This window comes from Abramis brama, assembly GCF_963993115.1.
Source record: "Abramis brama genome assembly, chromosome: 24".
Lineage (NCBI taxonomy): Eukaryota > Metazoa > Chordata > Actinopteri > Cypriniformes > Leuciscidae > Abramis > Abramis brama.
In genome coordinates, this window is record NC_139986.1 from 13,113,593 (window position 1) to 13,133,915 (window position 20,323).

Genomic DNA, 20,323 nt, shown 5'->3' on the forward strand with positions numbered 1-20,323 from the left:
TTAGCGCGTATCTGAGGAAATTCACATTATCTCCGCGTGTTTTGGCTGAAGTAAAGTGTGACCAAAGGTTATCAGATTAGATTTTAAATTAGATATCGATTGTGTTCAGATTTGTGAACTGAACCGAACTCTGAGGTAAAATGTTTTATTATCCAAACGTGCTTCAGCGTCACACTGGCTGCTTCTCTACTATCTGGTATGTATACTTCATTATAAACACGATTACGAATTTAATAAATAATAATAACAATACCAACATTCATTTATTGGCTGTTAGTTTCAAAAGGTAACTTACGCTGAGGTAACGTTAGAGTTTAGAAACTTTTTAGAAACTCGCTAACCTTACAAAATATGTAACGTACTCAAACTTAACTCTGTAAAATATGTAAAGTTAAAATAAACTTTATAAAATATGTACAGTTGAACCTACAGAGACACTATAATTTGAGTCGACAGGACGTTTATGAACAGAGGAATATGTCAAAACATTGAATTAAGTTTTGTTTGTTAAAATTAAGAACAGTGGACTATGTCAAAACATTGAATAAAGTTTTGTTTGTTGACGTTTGTTTGTTTGTTTTGTTTTCAGGCTGGCAGCCACTAAAGGCATCAGGATTTCCAGAAGAGAGTACCTCAAGGTCAACGTTATGCGCACTTGGTTAGAGAAATCTTTGTTTCTTCTTCAAAATATCACCATATCAATGTGGGGTGATAATATATCATGCTCTTTCTTTCAGGTTAATTTGTCATATTTTTTAAATGTTAATCAGTACGTTGTGTTTGTGTCTATATTATAGTGAGGACATTGTGGATTACGTGATGGTCCAGGTTCCTCCAAGCCATCCTAATCTTCCCCGGCCCCGTTTCTCTCTTTACCTGTCCTCTCAGCTTCAGTATGGCGTAGTCATCGTCTACCATCGCCAGTGTGCTCTTCTGCTGGGTGAGATAGTCCTCATCTACTGTAGAAGCACTGACTACTAGTGTAGACTGTACCGTTTTGCTTAACATTTATTCTACAAAACACCATTAAAAGACTGCAGTCCTACCAAAACTGATCAAAGCAACACACACCAACAGTATACTATCCCTTGTAAAAAAGAAGTACACGTTAGTATACTTTTAAAAGGTAGGGTACAACGGGGATAAAGGTACAGTGGCACACCTTAAGAAAGTGTTTTTTTGTTTAAAAATCTTATGAATGAATAAGGTGGCAAGGTGGGTCTTTTAACCCACACACGGGGTAAAAGGCACAAAGTATTTACACAAATACTTTAGCAATAGTAATATGTTTTAACTGCGTCATAATTTTATAAAATTATCTGTTTTATAAATCATCATCTGCGTCATAATTTTATAAATGGCCCAGAGCCGTTTCTCTTTCAACGGCTTCTGATTGGCCAAAATCACTTCTAACGTCAGCGCATTCTGAGCTCACATGTGCAAAATAACGATAATCTTCATTCCGCGTTCACACAGCGCATATACCGGTAATTTACTGGGAATGTTACAACTTCCCTTACTGGTAAATTGCCAGAACCAATTTAGTCATGAAAGTGTACTCTCTTTAAGTACACTTAAGTGGCCTTTTATTTCATATTCATTTTGTGTCATTTTTAAAAATTATACTTTTAAGATTTGAAGTACGCTATAGGTGCACATTAATACATTATATACATTAATTTTTCACAAAGGATGTGCAATACAGGACCAACAAAACATAAATGCAAGTACTTGATGTGACTCTTGTGCTCTCAGCTGGTCCAAATGAGTCTGAGATCTGTCTTCACGTGACCATATGAGGGAAGCCCATATCAAATAGCACACAACATTATCTTGTATTGATCAGCTGAATCAGCAGAATAGAGATTTGGCTGCTTCAGTTATTAAAATTTAAAACAGCTGCCAACACTGTTTGCCCTCAGGAACAGATGAATGCTGTTGTGAGATCTTCTGTCTGTAGTATAACTATAAAACACTGTCATGTATTGAGTGCGTTTAGAGATTTGAACAGAACCGATAAGCAAGGGAACAATTCAAATAAGCTGAGATTGAAATCATTCATCAAAATGACACAGAGATTTCAGAGAATAGCAGACGTGCGTGCGTAAAGATGTGCAAACAGATGCACTCGCTTAAATATGGAAGTGTCTCAAAGTGGACAACCTGAACAAACAGCTTAATCTATGGAGGTATTTAATTTATGAGCTGGAGAAAAGTAAACAGAATTCATTTTAATATCAAATGACCTTAAAGTGATGTATGGAAGATTATATTTTCCACTATCTAGACAAACTTCAGCTCCCTTATCAGTCAAACCCAAATCATATATAAAAAATATAAGCTGCAAAAACAGGCAAGAAATCATCAGGGTTATGATATCAAAACAAGTGCATTTACAAATCATCGCCTATTTAATATTCTGTTTAGTATACCGCCTTGATAAATAATAAATATGCCAGTACACATAGGTTACCTAATCATTACAGAGGACATCTAGATATAGTATAAAAGTCTTAAAGGTACAGTAGCAAAACCAGCTAGGTTTATTTTGAATTTATTTGTATTTGTTGTCCATTTATAGTATTTATTTTATTTTAATATTTTTTTTTTTATTCAAGGATAAGAGAGGATTGTAAATAGTTATTTAAAATAAAATTACAACTAAATAAAAAAAAATAAAAAAAATGTTGGTGCAATAAACCTTGACACATTATAAATAGACATTTAAATTAAAACATTAAATGTTTTAAAGAATATAGTGAATGCATTTTCCTTTTGTAACAAATGAATGCAGGCATAGTATTCCTTTACATTGTCCGGCAATGTGTTTTTATTATATTGAAATGGAGTGAATTGTTTTCTGTTTGATTTCCCCACAGAGGAGGTCCAGCAGACCATCGAGCGCTTTCTTCGCTCAAAGAGACACTTGAACATTGACATGCCGGACACTGACAGGTCAGATTCAGGGTTGTCACTGTCATGTTGTCTCACTAATGTAATTCATTCTGACACAGACGTCATATTATTCTATATACACCCGTGACAGCTGTTTATATCACTACTGTTGCTGTTCTGGGATTGTGTTTCCCTCTAGGTTGGTGCTGAATGTCCCTGACTCTCTGTTCCAGCTAGAGGAGGTTGAATGGGCACTGGAACCGTTTTTTGGAGTGATGGGGATTGATTGTGATCTGCCTAGATCTTCCTTGTCATCTCAGGTGATAAACTGAAGCATATACATACGGTTTGCACAAATTATTCATTGGAGCTATATCTAGAGACAAGAATATCGTAGAGAATTGGATCCACTAGCAACATAAAAAAAAAACTCACTTCCAAACTGTAGTAGAGTTCATTAAAGTGAATTTAACACATCACATTAGTCTAATCTCGACCTTTTCTATAACCTGGTAATCCAGAGTTCTCGCGAGAGCACAAGTTGAATTTGCTCAGCGAGTTACTCTGGTGTCGAGTAATGAAGCTAATTAAATATGCCCCTCTATCTGAGCTGCACCAATCACATCGGGTTATCTGATATAGGCGGGCCAGAGGCGAGATGACGACAGCGCTGCGACGTCGAAGTCATTAGTAAACATTGCAAGATGGCTATGGATGAACACCATTTGTTTGAAACGGCTTTGGCCGCTACAATGAAAGATTTAGACTTTTTCTCTAAAAGAGGAACAGAAGACGGCGCTCTGCTCTGACCGGATACGGTAAGAGTCTAATCTACCAGTTAGCTCCGCTGGTAGCTAAGCGATAACTTGTTGTGATTGGTCGTAGTGTTATCCAATTGCGTGCAGTGAGATTTTCAAATGCATGCTTGGTGCCGCCCTTCGAGCTTGCCAATTTTCATTAGTCGACGCCAGACCATTAATCTTTTAGATTTAGGTCTGGATTTCCAGGCTACCTTTTCTAGGCAGTTCAGCCAATAATTTATTGTTTATTGTCACAGGAATTTATGGAGGCCTCACCTTCTCTGGGGGTCAGAAAGGAAAGTACATTACCTAAAGGTGAGATTTTGAAATATCGCAAGAACTGATGTGGGTCAAAGAGTTTATCTTTTTTCACCTAATCTTTCCTTCTCTTTCCCTTTCAAGACCTCAATGCTTCTCCTGAATCAATCACCATCAAAGATGCAGAGCTGGTGCCTGTGATCGGCACGGAGGTGATTTTCACTCTACATGCATCTCACTCCTCCATACTGGCAATAAAAAACACACAGAGATCTATATTTGAGTCTGTGTCCGCAGCCTTTGCACAAACCAAATGCATGACGGCACTTCTGTGCCATTTGCCCCCACAAAATTCATACGGCTCTTTGTGAAGTTTTAGATGAGATCATCTACCCACATGAGGCTTAGTCACGAATAACACCAGATGATATTATTCATTCCTTTTTATCTGCGTTTATTGTATCACACACTTCATATGCTGTTTCCCAATCTCATGTTTCTGATCATTTTCCAGTTTGGTGGGGCAGAGTTACCTGAAGCCACGGCTCATGAGATTGACATGCTCATGGAACAGCAAGATCTGTTCCATCTTGGTGGTGAGATTGATAGATACATGGATGCACTGTAAGATTGACACATATAAATACTAATCTCAATTAACATTTGTCATTATTAGCCATTCACAGGCCCTCAGAGAATCTTTGCCAACTAGAGATGCGCGGATCAGCTCTAATCCATTTTTTTAGAATAAATAACCCACCTGCAACCCACTCAAATTATGATTTTCTGATTTAGATATTCGCACCCGATCCGCACTTTATCGTCACATTACAATTACTCAAATTCTCAGTATTATAGGGTGCTCTAAGTGATGTCACGTGTTTTTTAGGCTGAAATTTTTTTTGTCACATACAGCAAACATCTCCTCACTATCCGCTAGCTGCCTGTCCCCTGAACACACTGTAAAAAAACGTGGTTTCTGTAGACAGCCCAGGCTCCACAAACGGCAACAAAAACAAACTGGCCCAGCCTGGACCACGAAACATAACAAACAGTGTTCCAGCCAATAACCGACAAGAATGATTTGGCGGTGGGGGTTTTGGGGGGTTAGTGCGCGTGCACATGAACGGGGGTGTGTGTGGAGTGGAGGAGAGAGAAGCATGAAGAGGGAAGTTAGCTAGAGGAGAGATGTCCTAGACAACGACTAACGTTAGAATTATATTTTGACATGGCCGACACACGACTAAAGACACGACTTTGTTCATTCGTTCCGATGAACAAATAGCAAAGAAGAGGGAAAAGGAGAAGGAATGCGCAAAGTCCCGAATTTACATCGGAAAAGCCTTCAAAAGGTGGCGAGAACTCTGCCGGCAGAAGGGCTTCCAATCCGACATTCAGGTGGCTCTGTTTTTGCTGGCTCTGTTTCCAGTCTGGCGTTCATGACTGTTTCAGGAAGCACGGAAGGGAGGAGGAGGGGACGGGATGAGGAGGAGGGGTCGAGCTACCCTCCGTTTTGATTGACAATACTTCGAACGTCAACAAGAAGTGACATCACCAAAAATCGCTTAGAGCACCTTTAAACGTGATGATATGGTATTCTATTACACTGAAGTAGGCTGCTTTTAAATGAACGTTTGTTTAAAGTAAAAGTTCTTATTTGGCAAAATTACATTTCCTTAATAGCCTAAACACAGCCTTTATCCCTTCAAATATAAATTGTCACTGTTTCCGTCACTGAAACTTCCCAGAACACACACACGCAAGAAAATACAGTGAGGAAAATAAGTATTTGAACACCCTGCTATTTTGCAAGTTCTCCCACTTGGAAATCATGGAGGGGTCTGAAATTGTCATCGTAGGTGCATGTCCACTGTGAGAGACATAATCTAAAAAATAAAATCCAGAAATCACAATGTATGATTTTTTAACTATTTATTTGTATGATACAGCTGCAAATAAGTATTTGAACACCTGAGAAAATCAATGTTAATATTTGGTACAGTAGCCTTTGTTTGCAATTACAGAGGTCAAACGTTTCCTGTAGTTTTTCACCAGGTTTGCACACACTGCAGGAGGGATTTTGGCCCACTCCTCCACACAGATCTTCTCTAGATCAGTCAGGTTTCTGGGCTGTTGCTGAGAAACACGGAGTTTGAGCTCCCTCCAAAGATTCTCTATTGGGTTTAGGCCTGACGCCACGCCAGAACCTTGATATGCTTCTTACAGAGCCACTCCTTGGTTATCCTGGCTGTGTGCTTCGGGTCATTGTCATGTTGGAAGACCCAGCCTCGACACATCTTCAATGCTCTAACTGAGGGAAGGAGGTTGTTCCCCAAAATCTCGCAATACATGGCCCTGGTCATCCTCTCCTTAATACAGTGCAGTCGCCCTGTCCCATGTGCAGAAAAACACCCCCAAAGCATGATGCTACCACCCCCATGCTTCATAGTAGGGTTGGTGTTCTTGGGATGGTACTCATCATTCTTCTTCCTCCAAACACGTTTAGTGGAATTATGACCAAAAAGTTCTATTTTGGTCTCATCTGACAACATGACTTTCTCCCATGACTCCTCTGGATCATCCAAATGGTCATTGGCAAACTTAAGACGGGCCTTGACATGTGCTGGTTTAAGCAGGGGAACCTTCCGTGCCATGCATGATTTCAAACCATGACGTCTTAGTGTATTACCAACAGTAACCTTTGAAACGGTGGTCCCAGCTCTTTTCAGGTCATTGACCAGCTCCTCCCGTGTAGTTCTGGGCTGATTTCTCACCTTTCTTAGGATCATTGAGACCCCACGAGGTGAGATCTTGCATAGAGCCCCAGTCCAAGGGAGACTGACAGTCATGTTTAGCTTCTTCCATTTTCTAATGATTGCTCCAACAGTGGACCTTTTTTCACCAAGCTGCTTGGCAATTTCCCCGTAGCCCTTTCCAGCCTTGTGGAGGTGTACAATTTTGTCTCTAGTGTCTTTGGACAGCTCTTTGGTCTTGGCCATGTTAGTAGTTGGATTCTTACTGATTGTATGGGGTGGACAGGTGTCTTTATGCAGCTAACAACCTCAAACAGGTGCATCTAATTTTGGATAATAAATGGAGTGGAGGTGGACATTTTAAAGGCAGACTAACAGGTCTTTGAGGGTCAGAATTCTAGCTGACAGACAGGTGTTCAAATACTTATTTGCAGCTGTATCATACAAATAAATAGTTAAAAAATCATATATTGTGATTTCTGGATTTTTTTTTTAGATTATGTCTCTCACAGTGGACATGCACCTACGATGACAATTTCAGACCCCTCCATGATTTCTAAGTGGGAGAACTTGCAAAATAGCAGGGTGTTCAAATACTTATTTTCCTCACTGTAAATATCAGCCCAAGCAAAGTGAACCGTGACTCTTGAACCTTTGCCCTCTCACCCCCTTCCCTTATTGGGGAAAGAGTAAACTGAGCCTAAAATTAGCCTAGCTTACCGTGTCCTCTTCTATAATACTGCATAAGTTACCTTTGACAAGAAATGTAACAAGCAATCAGGCCATCCTTAAAAATATTTTGGTTCTCAGTAACAGCAAAAAAAAAGAAAAAAAGGGTCGTTAGGTAGGTCTATATTTTTATATATATAAAAAAAATATATAAAAAAGTATATATTTTTTATAAAAAAAAAAAATTTGGGGGTCGGGGGATGGGGGGGGGGTAAACATTTTTCACCGATGTCTATGGGGCTGTTTACACCAGGCCATTTCATGCATTTTCTCAGATCGGATTGCAATCTGATTTATCAAAACGATTCCATTTACACCTGGTTACATAGGCTAAATGTCTGTGTGTTTTTTTGCGGATAAATCCGATCTTCAATTCCCGCTATATGCAGATTTAATGGAGTGCACGTCACCGAAAGCAACAGTTATGAGATACATTATTTTATTGATCATCAGCTAAAATTTCTGAATCAAAGCCCGCAATAAGAGAAAGCGGAAACAGCCCTGGTAAGATCATTTCGTTTCTTTACATTTAATGAAGATGATTGTGTGTTAAGCGTCTGCGACTTACTTTCACTTTGATTTGCGATAGCACGTTGATGCTCAGCTTCTCATCTGCGGCGATGCGTGTTGCAGTAGTGTCGTCATATCTGACTAAAACGTGACATATAGCCTATAACACGCTCTCACATGTTTATTTTTTAATAAACCATAATTAACAACATATAAAAATGAAATAATCTTTAGAGTAAAGCCGCAGCCATCATTACCAAGCGCGAACCATTGACAGTGAATGAAACGAAGCGAACTTAGCCTACAGGCCGTAGTGTGACATGCGTAAACCAATGGTGTAAACATAATCATAGATGACGCGCCACGGGTTTTTATTTAAAAGAAAGAACGTAGCTTATGTTTGTATGTAGGTCTAGGCAATTTATATTCACAATACTTAATAACTAATATTATTTTATTGCATTTGTATTAGTTGTTTGAAGAGTTAAAAAAAAATCGGTCGGTCTTAACGCATTTTACAACCGGCAAGTCGGTCGGACTAAAAGGGAAAATAAATAAATAATTGGGTCGGTACTAAATTGACAGGGTCGGTCGGGTTACGGCAAACAAGAATATTTTTAAGGATGGCCTCAGCACAGTGAGTTTGAGAGTCATCACAACAAAATGTAAGAAATCCTCATTATCCTCAAATCCTCATTACAAATAATTGCATCATCACATAATCACAATCAGCGGAATGTGTTGACAACTGGCTGGGTTGCAAAACGAATGACACGCGAAACCAATAAAATTTTATGTAAGCTGACACATAATGACAGCACCAAGATCAAAGCAAATTAGCGACAGATACTTCTGCATCATAGACCGTGAACAGCGATCCTGGCATTTTCAGAGCACCTGATTAAATTAATTACAGCAAATGTGCATAATGGTCGCTGAGTTGGTAAATTTACAGATTGACCAGTAATTCTGCAAAATAACTGTTTTCTCAAATAAAGCTTAACATATATAAAACAGTGGCAGTGACGGCCAGAATAAAATCTGTTGGCACGTGACCTATTACATTTTAAATAACTTACCCAAACAGCAAACAATTCAAGCAGTAAAGCTTTAGCTTGTTGGTTGATGCTGTCATCCAGAGGTATCGCTTATAATTGCTGGGTTTGAAATGTTTTCAAAAGCTTTGGCTTTCTGCACCAAATTAAGCTCTGGTGTTGGTCTTCCTTTGCCAATTAATTACAGCTTTTCTTTAAAAGTTAATCTTAAAAACAGTGTGGATAATAAATTAGAAACAATGTCCTCCACACTAACATTACTTGCGTTTGCCATAGCGAATACTGCTAGCTATTTTATCAGCGTATCACAATCATTTATAATATACAATAGGCCCTGACGGTTCCCCTCTGGTTTATTGTCATATACATACAGCGCTTCACAGCCATTACATATCACATACCCAGCACTTGATTCGTCCTGGTTAACTATTTCAGTAAAATGCTCCCACACTGATCCGTTTTGCTTCCATTGCTCATTAAACCCTGCAACTGCGTAGTCTGCAAATTAGTGGCTGACGAAAAAAATTATAATTTTTAACACGTGATATGTTTTAAAACATATTTCATTATGTTGAAAAACACTCATCATTTTTTTTCTTTTGTGTTTTATATAATGAGCACTACGAGGTGCTCTAGGCATATGTTTTCCTTGATTGTATTTCCCTGAAGATATATTTGTTGTTTTTGAAAACTAAACACGTTCGTTCCATTAGTTAGAGTTAGAGTTTCCAACATTAATGATTTACCTCTCATCCACCCGCGACCCACCCGCATTTAATCGGAATGTTATTTTTTATTACTTGGCCTGCTTGACCCTCGGATCATACGCAGCATCCATCGCGATCCGCGCATCATTACTGCCCACTGAAGTCTGCAGAACGCTTTGAACGAACTAACTGTGGTACTGACGAACTAACACGTCCCCTGTACATTTGTTTATTAAATATTACACATTTTACCTTTACCATCCATTGCAATATTGGGAAATATTTATATATGAAAATATATCACCAATATAAATTGCAACTAATGTTTATGTAACATTTTACTTATTTCTTATCTTTTTTCTTATCTAAATATATTCCTAACCAAAATATACTATTTTCTTGCTCCTTGGTGTACATTTTGTAATATATTAAGGCATTTGGAAGATTAAATGAAATATATTTTGAATTTAAAATACATATTCATTAAAGCAAGTTAAGTTATAACATATATTTAGCATATTAACTATCATTCAAAAGTTTGGGGTCTGTAAGATTTTGCTTTTGAAAGAAATTTGATCAAAAACACAGTAAACCAATAATATTGTGAAATATTATTACATTTTAGAATAACTGTTTTCTACGGATCCCTTAAAGGGACCTTAGTAAATAAAAATATACAGGCTTTCGCGTGCTCACGAGTGTAATATATAAAATGTAATATATTCCTGTGATACAAAGCTGAATCAGCAGCCATTACTCAAGTTGTGCTGCTTAATATTTTTGTGGAGATTTACTTTTGATCAATTTAAATGCATCCTTGCTGAATAAAAGTTTTTTTTTTTTTTTTTTTAACAAACAAAAAAAAATAAAAAAATAAAAGTAATAATTTCTTTAAAAAGAAAATCCTTTTGACCCAAATTTGACCCAAATTTGAATGGTAGTGTATTAGATATATTGGTTCTGCAGATTTACCCTAAAACTCAGCACAGAAAATGCCAAAAAGATACGGTCTGGGCCCATTCGTAACCCGATTACTTAGTTGACTGTAATTGCCAGCAACAAACACATTTTTTTATAAAAATATGATTTTAAAAGTCACATGTTTTCCTCTATGCTCCTTCAGATGAGGAAGATAAGGAGAGAGAGAGGGTGACAGAAGGGGAGAAATCAGGATATATGGATCCTGCTATGGTCTCTATAGAACAGTGAGTACCATAAAGATGAGATGAAGGACATAAAGATGAAATGAATGAAGGAAATACTGCTGTTCCTTAAGAAGGAAATACTGCTTTTGGTTCAAATTTGGTTCGCCACACTGCACCCTATTCTGATTTTTTTGTCTTTAGGACTGACTGTCTGCACTGAAATTAAGCAAGACCTGCTTGTTCAGACAATGTAGTCAATATTTTTAAGCTTCAGCACAATGGCAAGAGTTTCTACAACAACTGCGAGTGTCATTGTGGAAATGACAACATAAGCTTGGAGGCATTACTGTAGTTTACAGATGAATGCACAAGTTGTGTCTGAAACCATGCACTTATTCACTTATTAAAGGAACACTCCGACTTTTTGGGACTTTAGCTTATTCACAGTATCCCCCAGAGATAGATAAGTCCATACATACCTTTTTCATTTCTGTGCGTTCTGTAAGTGTTATTTGACGCACCCACCGCTAGCCTAGCTTAGCACAAAGACTGGATGTAAATGGATAATGGTAGCATACTAATCCTAATAAGTGACAAAATAATGCAAACATTTTCCTATTTACATGTTGTGATCTGTATAGTCACAGCGTGTACAAATAACAAGGCTATATGAGACAGAGACCATTTTTAATCGTATAAATACTGGGAACTATATTCTCACTAGGCGTAGGAGCACAGCTACTTGGGCGGAGTGGCTACTTGGGCGGAGTGATTAGCGCAGCACACGAGACGCCCTGACTGTTGATGGTTCCGTAAACAAAACAAACGTGACAGACTAGCTAGTAGCGAACGCGACTCGTGATCATGGCTGACTTGGAGGAATTGTCAGAGGAATTTTACTGTGTATCAAACCAAGATCCAGAACCATATAGTTTTGAGCCAGAATACACAGACGAGGAGTTACAAACTTTGGAAGCTGTAAGACAAGATGCCGAACAGATTGATGTCGAAGGGAGAATCAGAACGAACACGGACTGGTGGTGTAAATGTGGAACATGCCAACCTATGCCGACAGAAACCGAGTGCCTTTGTTGTAATGAATGGGACCGGGTATTGCCATCAATGTCAAGGCTTGATGAGTGATGACAATCAAAATATTTGCGTCACTACCACGGAAGATCAACTGGAAGAAACGCCCCATGCAGAGTGAACCTAATGGTCAGCTGTCCACCAAGTAAGTGATTTTGTTATAATGATCATTCATAGTACAGTGATAATAACAATAAAGGGGATACACGGAGCCTCTATTCACGTAATAGTGTCACTACTAAGGTTACATTACATTAGCATGGCACTGTTACAGTATGGCTAATGTTAGTCATCTCAAAACATAACGGAACACTTACCGCAGCAACAGGTGATTCAATTTGTCATGTCTTTATTATCGATGGGATGGCTGTATCCTTTAGCACACGTTTCATGGTCCGTGTGGCAACTTGCATTTTTTCAAAATAGTCGTCTATAGTAAAATGTTCAGAGCAAACGAAATACTTATTGATGCTGTTACAGGTGTGTTTGGATCTATAGGCTACCCAGAACAAGTAGCCATCGATTCATCAGGTCAGCGTTTTTGGTTGGAATTCTATGAAACATCATAGTATTACCTGGTCTCCCCTGTTTATTGTCGCAGCTCTTTACAATACAGCGAACACCCTTGATTGTAAACTATAAATTTACTATCTAGTAATTGCTGACTCTATTACTCCAACTCTGAGCGAACTCTCTGCTCCTAACCACAGTGCGTCTCGTGTGCTGCGCTAATCACTCCGCCCAAGTAGCTGTGCTCCTACGCCTAGTAGGGGTGTAACGATATTCGAACCGAACCGAAAAACCGCGATACAACAGCCACGGTTCGAACCGCGATACTCTCATGTCGAACCGAACGCGCCCCGCCCCCTGCTGCCCCGGCCCAACTCTCACATCACTTTGTCACAAAACTATTTTTTTCTTCCTTGACATTTGATTAAATAGTTATTAATGAGTACACTTTTAACAACTAATAAGAGCTGTAGTTTTACTAAATATTATTTACTAAATAAAATGCATGTCACGTGATTTGGGTGATCGATCACGCTCGGGAGTTTACATACGCACTTCAGGATGGCAACTCCGCGGCATATTGAGATTGAAGACCCTCCGGTCACAACCACTGACTGATACAACAGCAGCAGTGCTGATCACGACACTTGAGAATGATCACCGACACCGTCATCATCCAATATGATGACATATCACAGCTTTTTTTAATCATCGTTTTGAGACAAATCATTGTTTGATTTGCGAACATAATCCTCTGCCGTCTGGTCGCTTCCGCTTCAAGCCGGAATCAATTTTGGCGAATGCAAACAACGTGATTATTGTTCATGAGTCCAACATCCAGCCACGCAAGAAAACATGAAATCTACCTGAGGGAATAATATGCTCGCAAAACATTTCTGATTATTATTAATGTTTAAAACTGTTTTGTTTTTTCCCCCAGGATTCTTTGAAGAATGTAAAGATCATAATAGATTTATTTGAAATAGAAAGCTTGTGTAACACTATAATTTACTGTCACTTTTGATTAGCCTAATGCATCCTTGCTGAATAAAAGTAGGCAATTACTTTCTTTAATTTCTTTCCCAAAAAAAATTATCTTACTAACCTCAAACTTTTGAACTGTAGGCCTATGTATAATGTTAAAAAAGCTTTCTATTTCAGATAAATGCTGTTATTTTGAATGGTGGTTTGTTTGTAATGTGACATTTTGTTTGTATGACATTAAAATTATTTTTAGAATTAAATTGTACATAAATAGGTTAAGCAATACAAATGTGTTTGTCTGATAACCTTTTAAACATATACTTAACTACAGTTTGCAGACACTGAAATTATGTACATTGTGCGATACAGTACAAATATTTTGAGTGTCCCTCGTTTTCCTATAAAGAACCACGATTGTCCCGCATTTTCCTTTTCTGAAGTTGGCAACCCTACTCAGGTGTGCAGTTTATTTCTGACTAGTCAGTGGAGGCATTTATTTCATTTTAGTTAACTCAGGTGTGCTAACTGCTCTAAAGAAAACGTGAAGCCACTGTATAAAGTTAAGTTAATAAAGTTAAAGTTAATAAGTTAGATTATTGTTGTTGTTGTTGTTTTTATTAAGTTAAAAGTGAATCTAGTGTTATTATTGCTGGTGCCCAGCCATGAACCCTGCCCCCACAGCAAACAGAACCGAACCGAACCGAACCGTGGCTCCAAAACCGTGATATGAACCGAACCGTGGCATTGGTGTATCGTTACACCCCTAACGCCTAGTGAGAATATAGTTCCCAGTATTTATACGATTAAAAATGGTCTCTGTCTCATATAGCCTTGTTATTTGTACACGCTGTGACTATACAGATCACAACATGTAAATAGGAAAATGTTTGCATTATTTTGTCACTTATTGGGATTAGTATGCTACCATTATCCATTTACATCCAGTCTTTGTGCTAAGCTAGGCTAGCGGTGGGTGCGTCAAATAACACTTACAGAACGCACAGAAATGAAAAAGGTATGTATGGACTTATCTATCTCTGGGGGATACTGTGAATAAGCTAAAGTCCCAAAAAGTCGGAGTGTTCCTTTAAAATCACTGATTTGAAACCACGTGAATGTGGTTTTCGTTGTGCTTCATCAAAAATATATTTACATGTGTTTCATGTTTTTCTTTCACCAAAAATCAGTTCTTCGCTGCCTGTCTGAACAAAGCTGTTGGGTTTTTTCTATATAAACATCAGTTTAGACAGACAATGATAGTTGTTGGGCCAAATGTCCTTGACCTAGATAAAAAGAAATAAAGAATCCCTTGACTGCACAGTTTAATGGAGCCCATAATGTTTGCCTGAACTGGCCACTAGAGTTGAATGGCGTTCTCCTTGTGTTGAACCATGACTGAATGTATGTTTGCAGACTGAAGAACAGTGAGTGCATCGTGGATGAGAGGAATGGGCGTCTTACGGAGGTCACCTTAGATCGGGTCGCTCTGGAGATGACCCCTCCCCCCATCACCATGCCACCAACCACTGAGGCCAGTGAGAGAGACGTCAAGATGGAGCGCTCCAGTGAGGTTTGTGTGTGAAGCCATGTCCACATTACCTTGCCCATTATGCTCTGGTGTTACATAATCCATATGTGTTCTGAAGCGTGAACGACTTTGTAGCAAAGACAGTGAGATAGTCCACAACAATGTGTTTAAAAACCTCTCACTCTTTCATTTTCCCTCTGGTTTTGTCCCTCTTTTTCAGAAACTCTTAGTTGAGCAATCTGTGCATCCAAAGAGGCGAGGTCGCAACCGGCAACTGATCTTCGCCGACCAAAACACACAGATTACCCAGGATGCAATGCGACAACAAATCAACAACCCTCTGATTGAAACCCAATCTCTGGTGGGAACTTTGTGAAAGATAACTAATCTAATCAGTAGTGCTAGAAATCTTTAGGCAAGTCAGGATTTAATTTGATGGAGTTTGAGGAAGCCGTGGTGTAATTACAGGAACGATTCTTGATGCATCTCAATTTTTCAGTAACAGCATATGAGTGCAAATCTTTAAAGTGGCTCTCTGGCTTCCTTTTAAAAGCCATACTAAAACATGTACTCACTGCAAATAGAAATTATATTTTGGCAACCTTTGGTAATATAATTTTTTTTATAAAATTGTCTGAAAACAGTATAAAGGATCTATTTTGATGCCTGTGGTTTGACTCTATTGAACTTTAAAGAAATATAGAATCAGTTAAATAATAATCTAAAATAACATAAATATTTTTAATAGTTTTCCTAACCCTAATTTAGTAAATTCCCAAATAATTTAAATACATTAAATTAAACACAGTTTAAAATATTAATGATTTAAAAATATTTCAAAAGTTTGACATTTTTGAATTTGATTTTTTTTTAAGTCTCTTATGCTCACCAATGCTGCATTTATTTGAACAAAAAAACTGTAAAAACAGTAATATTGTGAAATAACTGTTTTCTATTTATAATATTTCAAAATGTAATTTATTCCTTTGATGACAAAGCTGAATTTTCAGCATCATTACTCCAGTCTTCAGTCACATGATCCTTCAGAAATCATTCTAATATGCTGATATGATCAATGTTGAAAACTGTTGTGCTGCTTAATATTGGTCTACTAATATTGGTAACTATTCATTTTTTATTTTATTTTTATCTTACTGACCCCAGACTTTTAAATGGTAGTGAATGTAATATTTTAATCATATTTAATATTTAAAAATGTTGATACATCTTTTGAAAAAAATTGCATCTATGTTTGCAGTGCATCTACTTAGGTGATGAATCTATCCCCCCCCCCCCCCCCCAACCCTGTTAATCATAAATGATTTGCTAATATGATTCTCTTTCTGTCCATCTGTCTCCATTTTTCTTTTCTTTTTTCCTTAGTCTGATGCACTCCTAAGTATTTCTGCCTCTCGGAAGGCATCAGCCTCAGTTCTGCTCAGCACACCGTGTTACAGTACGTTACCACCAGCACCTCTCATAAATTATATGCTTGCTCATATATAAACTTGTTTTAATATCTTATGCATAAAGTCATCAAGAGCTCTAGAAAACACTTTTTTTTTTATTCCAACACTTATACAGCACAAATACTTCTCAACTAAACAGAGAAACTACTGCATCAGCTCCTTTATCTCACACTGGACAGTTTAATAGATCTTAATAATGAAACCATTGGACCATCAAAAGGCTCAGCAGTTTTATCAGGAGTCAGGAAGCACCTTAAGGCCCGATCACATCAAGGACGATAAGTGTAACGATAAAGATGTAGTTCGAAGTAACTATATCTAACTGTCTATTCCACACCACAACTATACTGATAACGGCACAGAGAAACGACATCGTTGGAATCACTTTCAGAATTTTTTTCAGCTGATGAGCGATAAAAGCATTGACAGCCAATCAGAATCCATCCTGTTTTAAAAAGCTGGAGCATTTAAAGCGGCATGCGACATAACTGCAGCGCATGCTTAGAATAAACAGAACAATATGTGACCCTGGACAACAAAACCAGTCGCTTGGGTCCATTTTTTTGAAAATTTAGAGTTATACATCATCTGAAAGCTGAATAAATAAGCTTTCCATTGATGTATGGTTTGTTAGGATATGACCATATTTGATACAACTATGCAATTTGATACAAGCCGAGATACAACTATTTGAAAATCTGGAATCTGAGGGTGCAAAAAATCGAAACTTGATCGCCTTAAAAGTTGTCCATTTATGTTGGCGATTGTGCTGCATTCACTCACAAAAATAAATGTTTTATATATTTACGGTAGGAAATTTACAAAATATCTTCATGGAACATGATCTTTACTTAATACCCTAATGATTTTTGGCATAAAAGAAAAATCTATAATTTTGACCCATACAATGTATTGTCGGCTATTGCCACAAATTTACCCGTGCGACTTGTGACTGGTTTTGTGATCCAGGGTCACATATTGTGTGTTGATGTGGACACTAATACACTCCACTCTTATAACGAAATATAATTTCATTGCAGTGCTCATCCACCCTGATCTCCAGAAGCTATGGAAATCCTCCAGCGTTTCTTCCACCCTCCCCCGTCCCTCCAGGAAACGGCGGGCGCAGGAGGAGGGTGAGCAGTTGGACATGGAGAGAGAAAGAGGAACGGAGAGGAGTCGGGAGTCTAGCAGAGAGGTGAAGAAGTCATAGGTTGCTTATCTGGTCATGTCAGAGTCAGAGACTTGATTTATTAATCTTTCAGAATTCAAGGTTATTTTCAGGCACACACATTTTATAAGCATGTTCACTATTGATGTTTAAAGGGTTAGTTCAAACAAAAAGGAGAATCTCATTATCTTCTACTCATGTGATAAATGAAAATGTATGACAGAACGATAAAAGATGACAGAACCTTCATTTTTGGGTGAACTATCCTTTTAAACACTACGTTAACCGGAAGTTGAATGAGAAAAAATAGAGGACGTGGCTTGTTTTCTGCTGGGAAATGATTGGATCTAGAAAAGTAGGCGTTTCATTTGCTGTCAGCTTGCTGTCAAAACTCTACCCAAGCCGTCAAACTGACGTCATCAGAGACGGACGGCCATTCCTGATGGGAAGTACATTTTCAGATTTTGATTAAAGATGCCGAAGACAAAAAAAAATTGTGGATAGACTTGCACAGATGAATTGTTTACCACAAGACTAGTCATGTGCGCTAACAAAGTAAATAGGGTCCATTGAGTTTATGCTAGCCACTTCAAAAAAAGGAGTGCACTTAATTTTATTGAATGTGCTCTTGTAGTGTACTTACTCTTAAAAGTATATTTTCTTAAACTGTAAAGATATTATATTAATAAAAATAAAATGCCACTTAAGTGTACTAAAAGACAGAACACTTTCATGACTGTTTCTTAACACACTGAAGTACACTTTTAAAAAGAGCACTTTGTAATATTGTCTAATTAAAAGTTTCACTTTAAAATATATTTCAAAACATTGTTTTAATAATCTTTTGTCGCGCTTTGAAGACGTTCACTGAAAACACATGTAAAGTACTTGATTTGTTATAATATTAACTGTGTTATTCAATATTACATTTAAAGTTAATATATTTGAAATGTACTAAATTGCAACATCATCATAACAATTGTGTAATTACAAATGTATGACATACAAGTTTCCATAGTTTACCAAAAATGCTTCTCAGTACATTCGGCAGTGCACTTTAACCATATTTCAAAGTAGAAATATTTATAAAATTACATAAGATAACATTACATAAGTCCTACTTGTGTGGGTAACAAAATCTGAGGTTCAGCTAACTGCATTTAATTTAAGTGTCTGAAAACATTACACTCAGTCCACACTTACTAGAATACTTTTTTAAAGTACATTATTTCCGTACTAAATGCTGTATTTAAAAGTATGCTTAAGTGTACTTTTTCACAAGATTGTCTCTAACTGGCTTTCCTTTCTGTGTTTTGTGCATGTTTAGGTGGTCAGGGAGTCTGGTGAGGCGGCTCTGCTTCTGTCTGAACTCTCAGGTGACAAACATAATAAAATCAATGCGATTTCAGTGTGATGTATAAGACAGTGTCCAAGCACTTTTAGCCTCTATACTCAAAATGTCCATCAAACTACAGTCAGGTACCAAATGTCCCCACAAGGAAAGTAAAATATGATTTTTTTTACCTTTTTTTTTGGTCCCCATGAAGAAAACAGCTTATAAATCAGACTAAATTATGTTTGTTTGTTTATTGAAAATGTAAAATGCATAGAGTTTTCTGTGGGGGTTGTGTTTAGGGATAGGGTTAGGGTTGGTGGAGAGAATATACAGTTTATACATGATCAAAATCTGTGTCTATAGACAGACATTAAAATCCAGAATGTGTGTGTGTTTTTGTCCAGCTGGTTCTGACGTGCTGCTGGATGTGTCTAAAGGAGACAAGTCTCAGAGTGACCACATCACTCCCACCAACAGATGGTGAGAAATTGCAACAAAATGCATCAAAACAGACACAGTTAATAAACACTAAATGTCAGAACATGCATCATATGCAGTTGTACGTCATGCGGTCTAATGGCACATGCACACATTGTAAAAAGAACCGTTGGTGCATGAAATCCTGTGAAATAAACATTATGTGTGTAGGTCTCCTATAGAAGAGGCTCCTGTGTCCATGGAGGTGATATTAGAGGAACATGTTGAACTGCCACAGGGAGAGACGGAGCCCGGGATGAGTGACATCACCACCGCTGACCTGCTCAGGTTCGAAGAGGCACTTAGTAGCTGAACATGTCTTTGTGTGTGTATCATCAGATTTTTTCAGTTGTTCTTTCTGTCATCAGATTGATCATTGGCTACATCAAGCGCTTTGAGAAGGTCTCCTTCCACTCCCTGCTGCCCCCAGAGGCAGAGCGCAGCACTACAGCTCATCTGTTCTACAAAATACTGGGTAAGACATGAGACATCCTGTTGGTGTTTGCTTTTTACTGTCTCTCAGTATGTATGTGAAATGTGATCTGTTTGTTCTACAGAGGTGCTCGGTGCTCTGAAGTTAAGTGTGTGTCAGACTGAACCGTTTGGAGTCATCACCATTACCATGAACCGTTGAACACACACACCATGTGCAAACATAAAAGCTTTAAACAAGCTGTTAGATTGGTTTAACTGAGCACGATGTTATGCTGAAATATATTAAGCCAGTTCAGAGGCTAGTTTTTTATTCATAACTGAGCAGTACAGAAAAACTTGTACATAATATTTGAGGATTATGAATAATTGGTTACTGCAATTATTATTTTAATGTAAATAATCTCGCATAGCAGTTGCATGGTCTTAGAGCGATAAAGAGTGTTCTTTTTAAATGAAGTTTATATTGTAATAT

The 20,323-nt window shown here is 37.7% G+C and overlaps 1 protein-coding gene across 1 annotated transcript; it reads left to right on the forward strand.

Moving 5' to 3' along the window:
- Positions 1-140: 140 nt before the first annotated feature.
- On the forward strand, positions 141-20,267 carry rec8b (REC8 meiotic recombination protein b; the record flags this gene model as incomplete). The annotated part of the gene is made up of 18 exons (XM_084102724.1): positions 141-196; positions 590-658; positions 798-940; positions 2,880-2,955; positions 3,095-3,215; positions 3,953-4,010; positions 4,098-4,165; positions 4,468-4,549; positions 10,831-10,912; positions 14,849-15,005; positions 15,184-15,324; positions 16,347-16,419; positions 17,473-17,630; positions 18,931-18,979; positions 19,344-19,419; positions 19,588-19,704; positions 19,785-19,891; positions 19,974-20,267. The coding sequence occupies 18 exons, from the start codon at positions 141-143 to the stop codon at positions 20,048-20,050; spliced, it is 1,710 nt and encodes a 569-aa protein (XP_083958850.1). The 3' UTR covers positions 20,051-20,267.
- Positions 20,268-20,323: the final 56 nt, after the last annotated feature.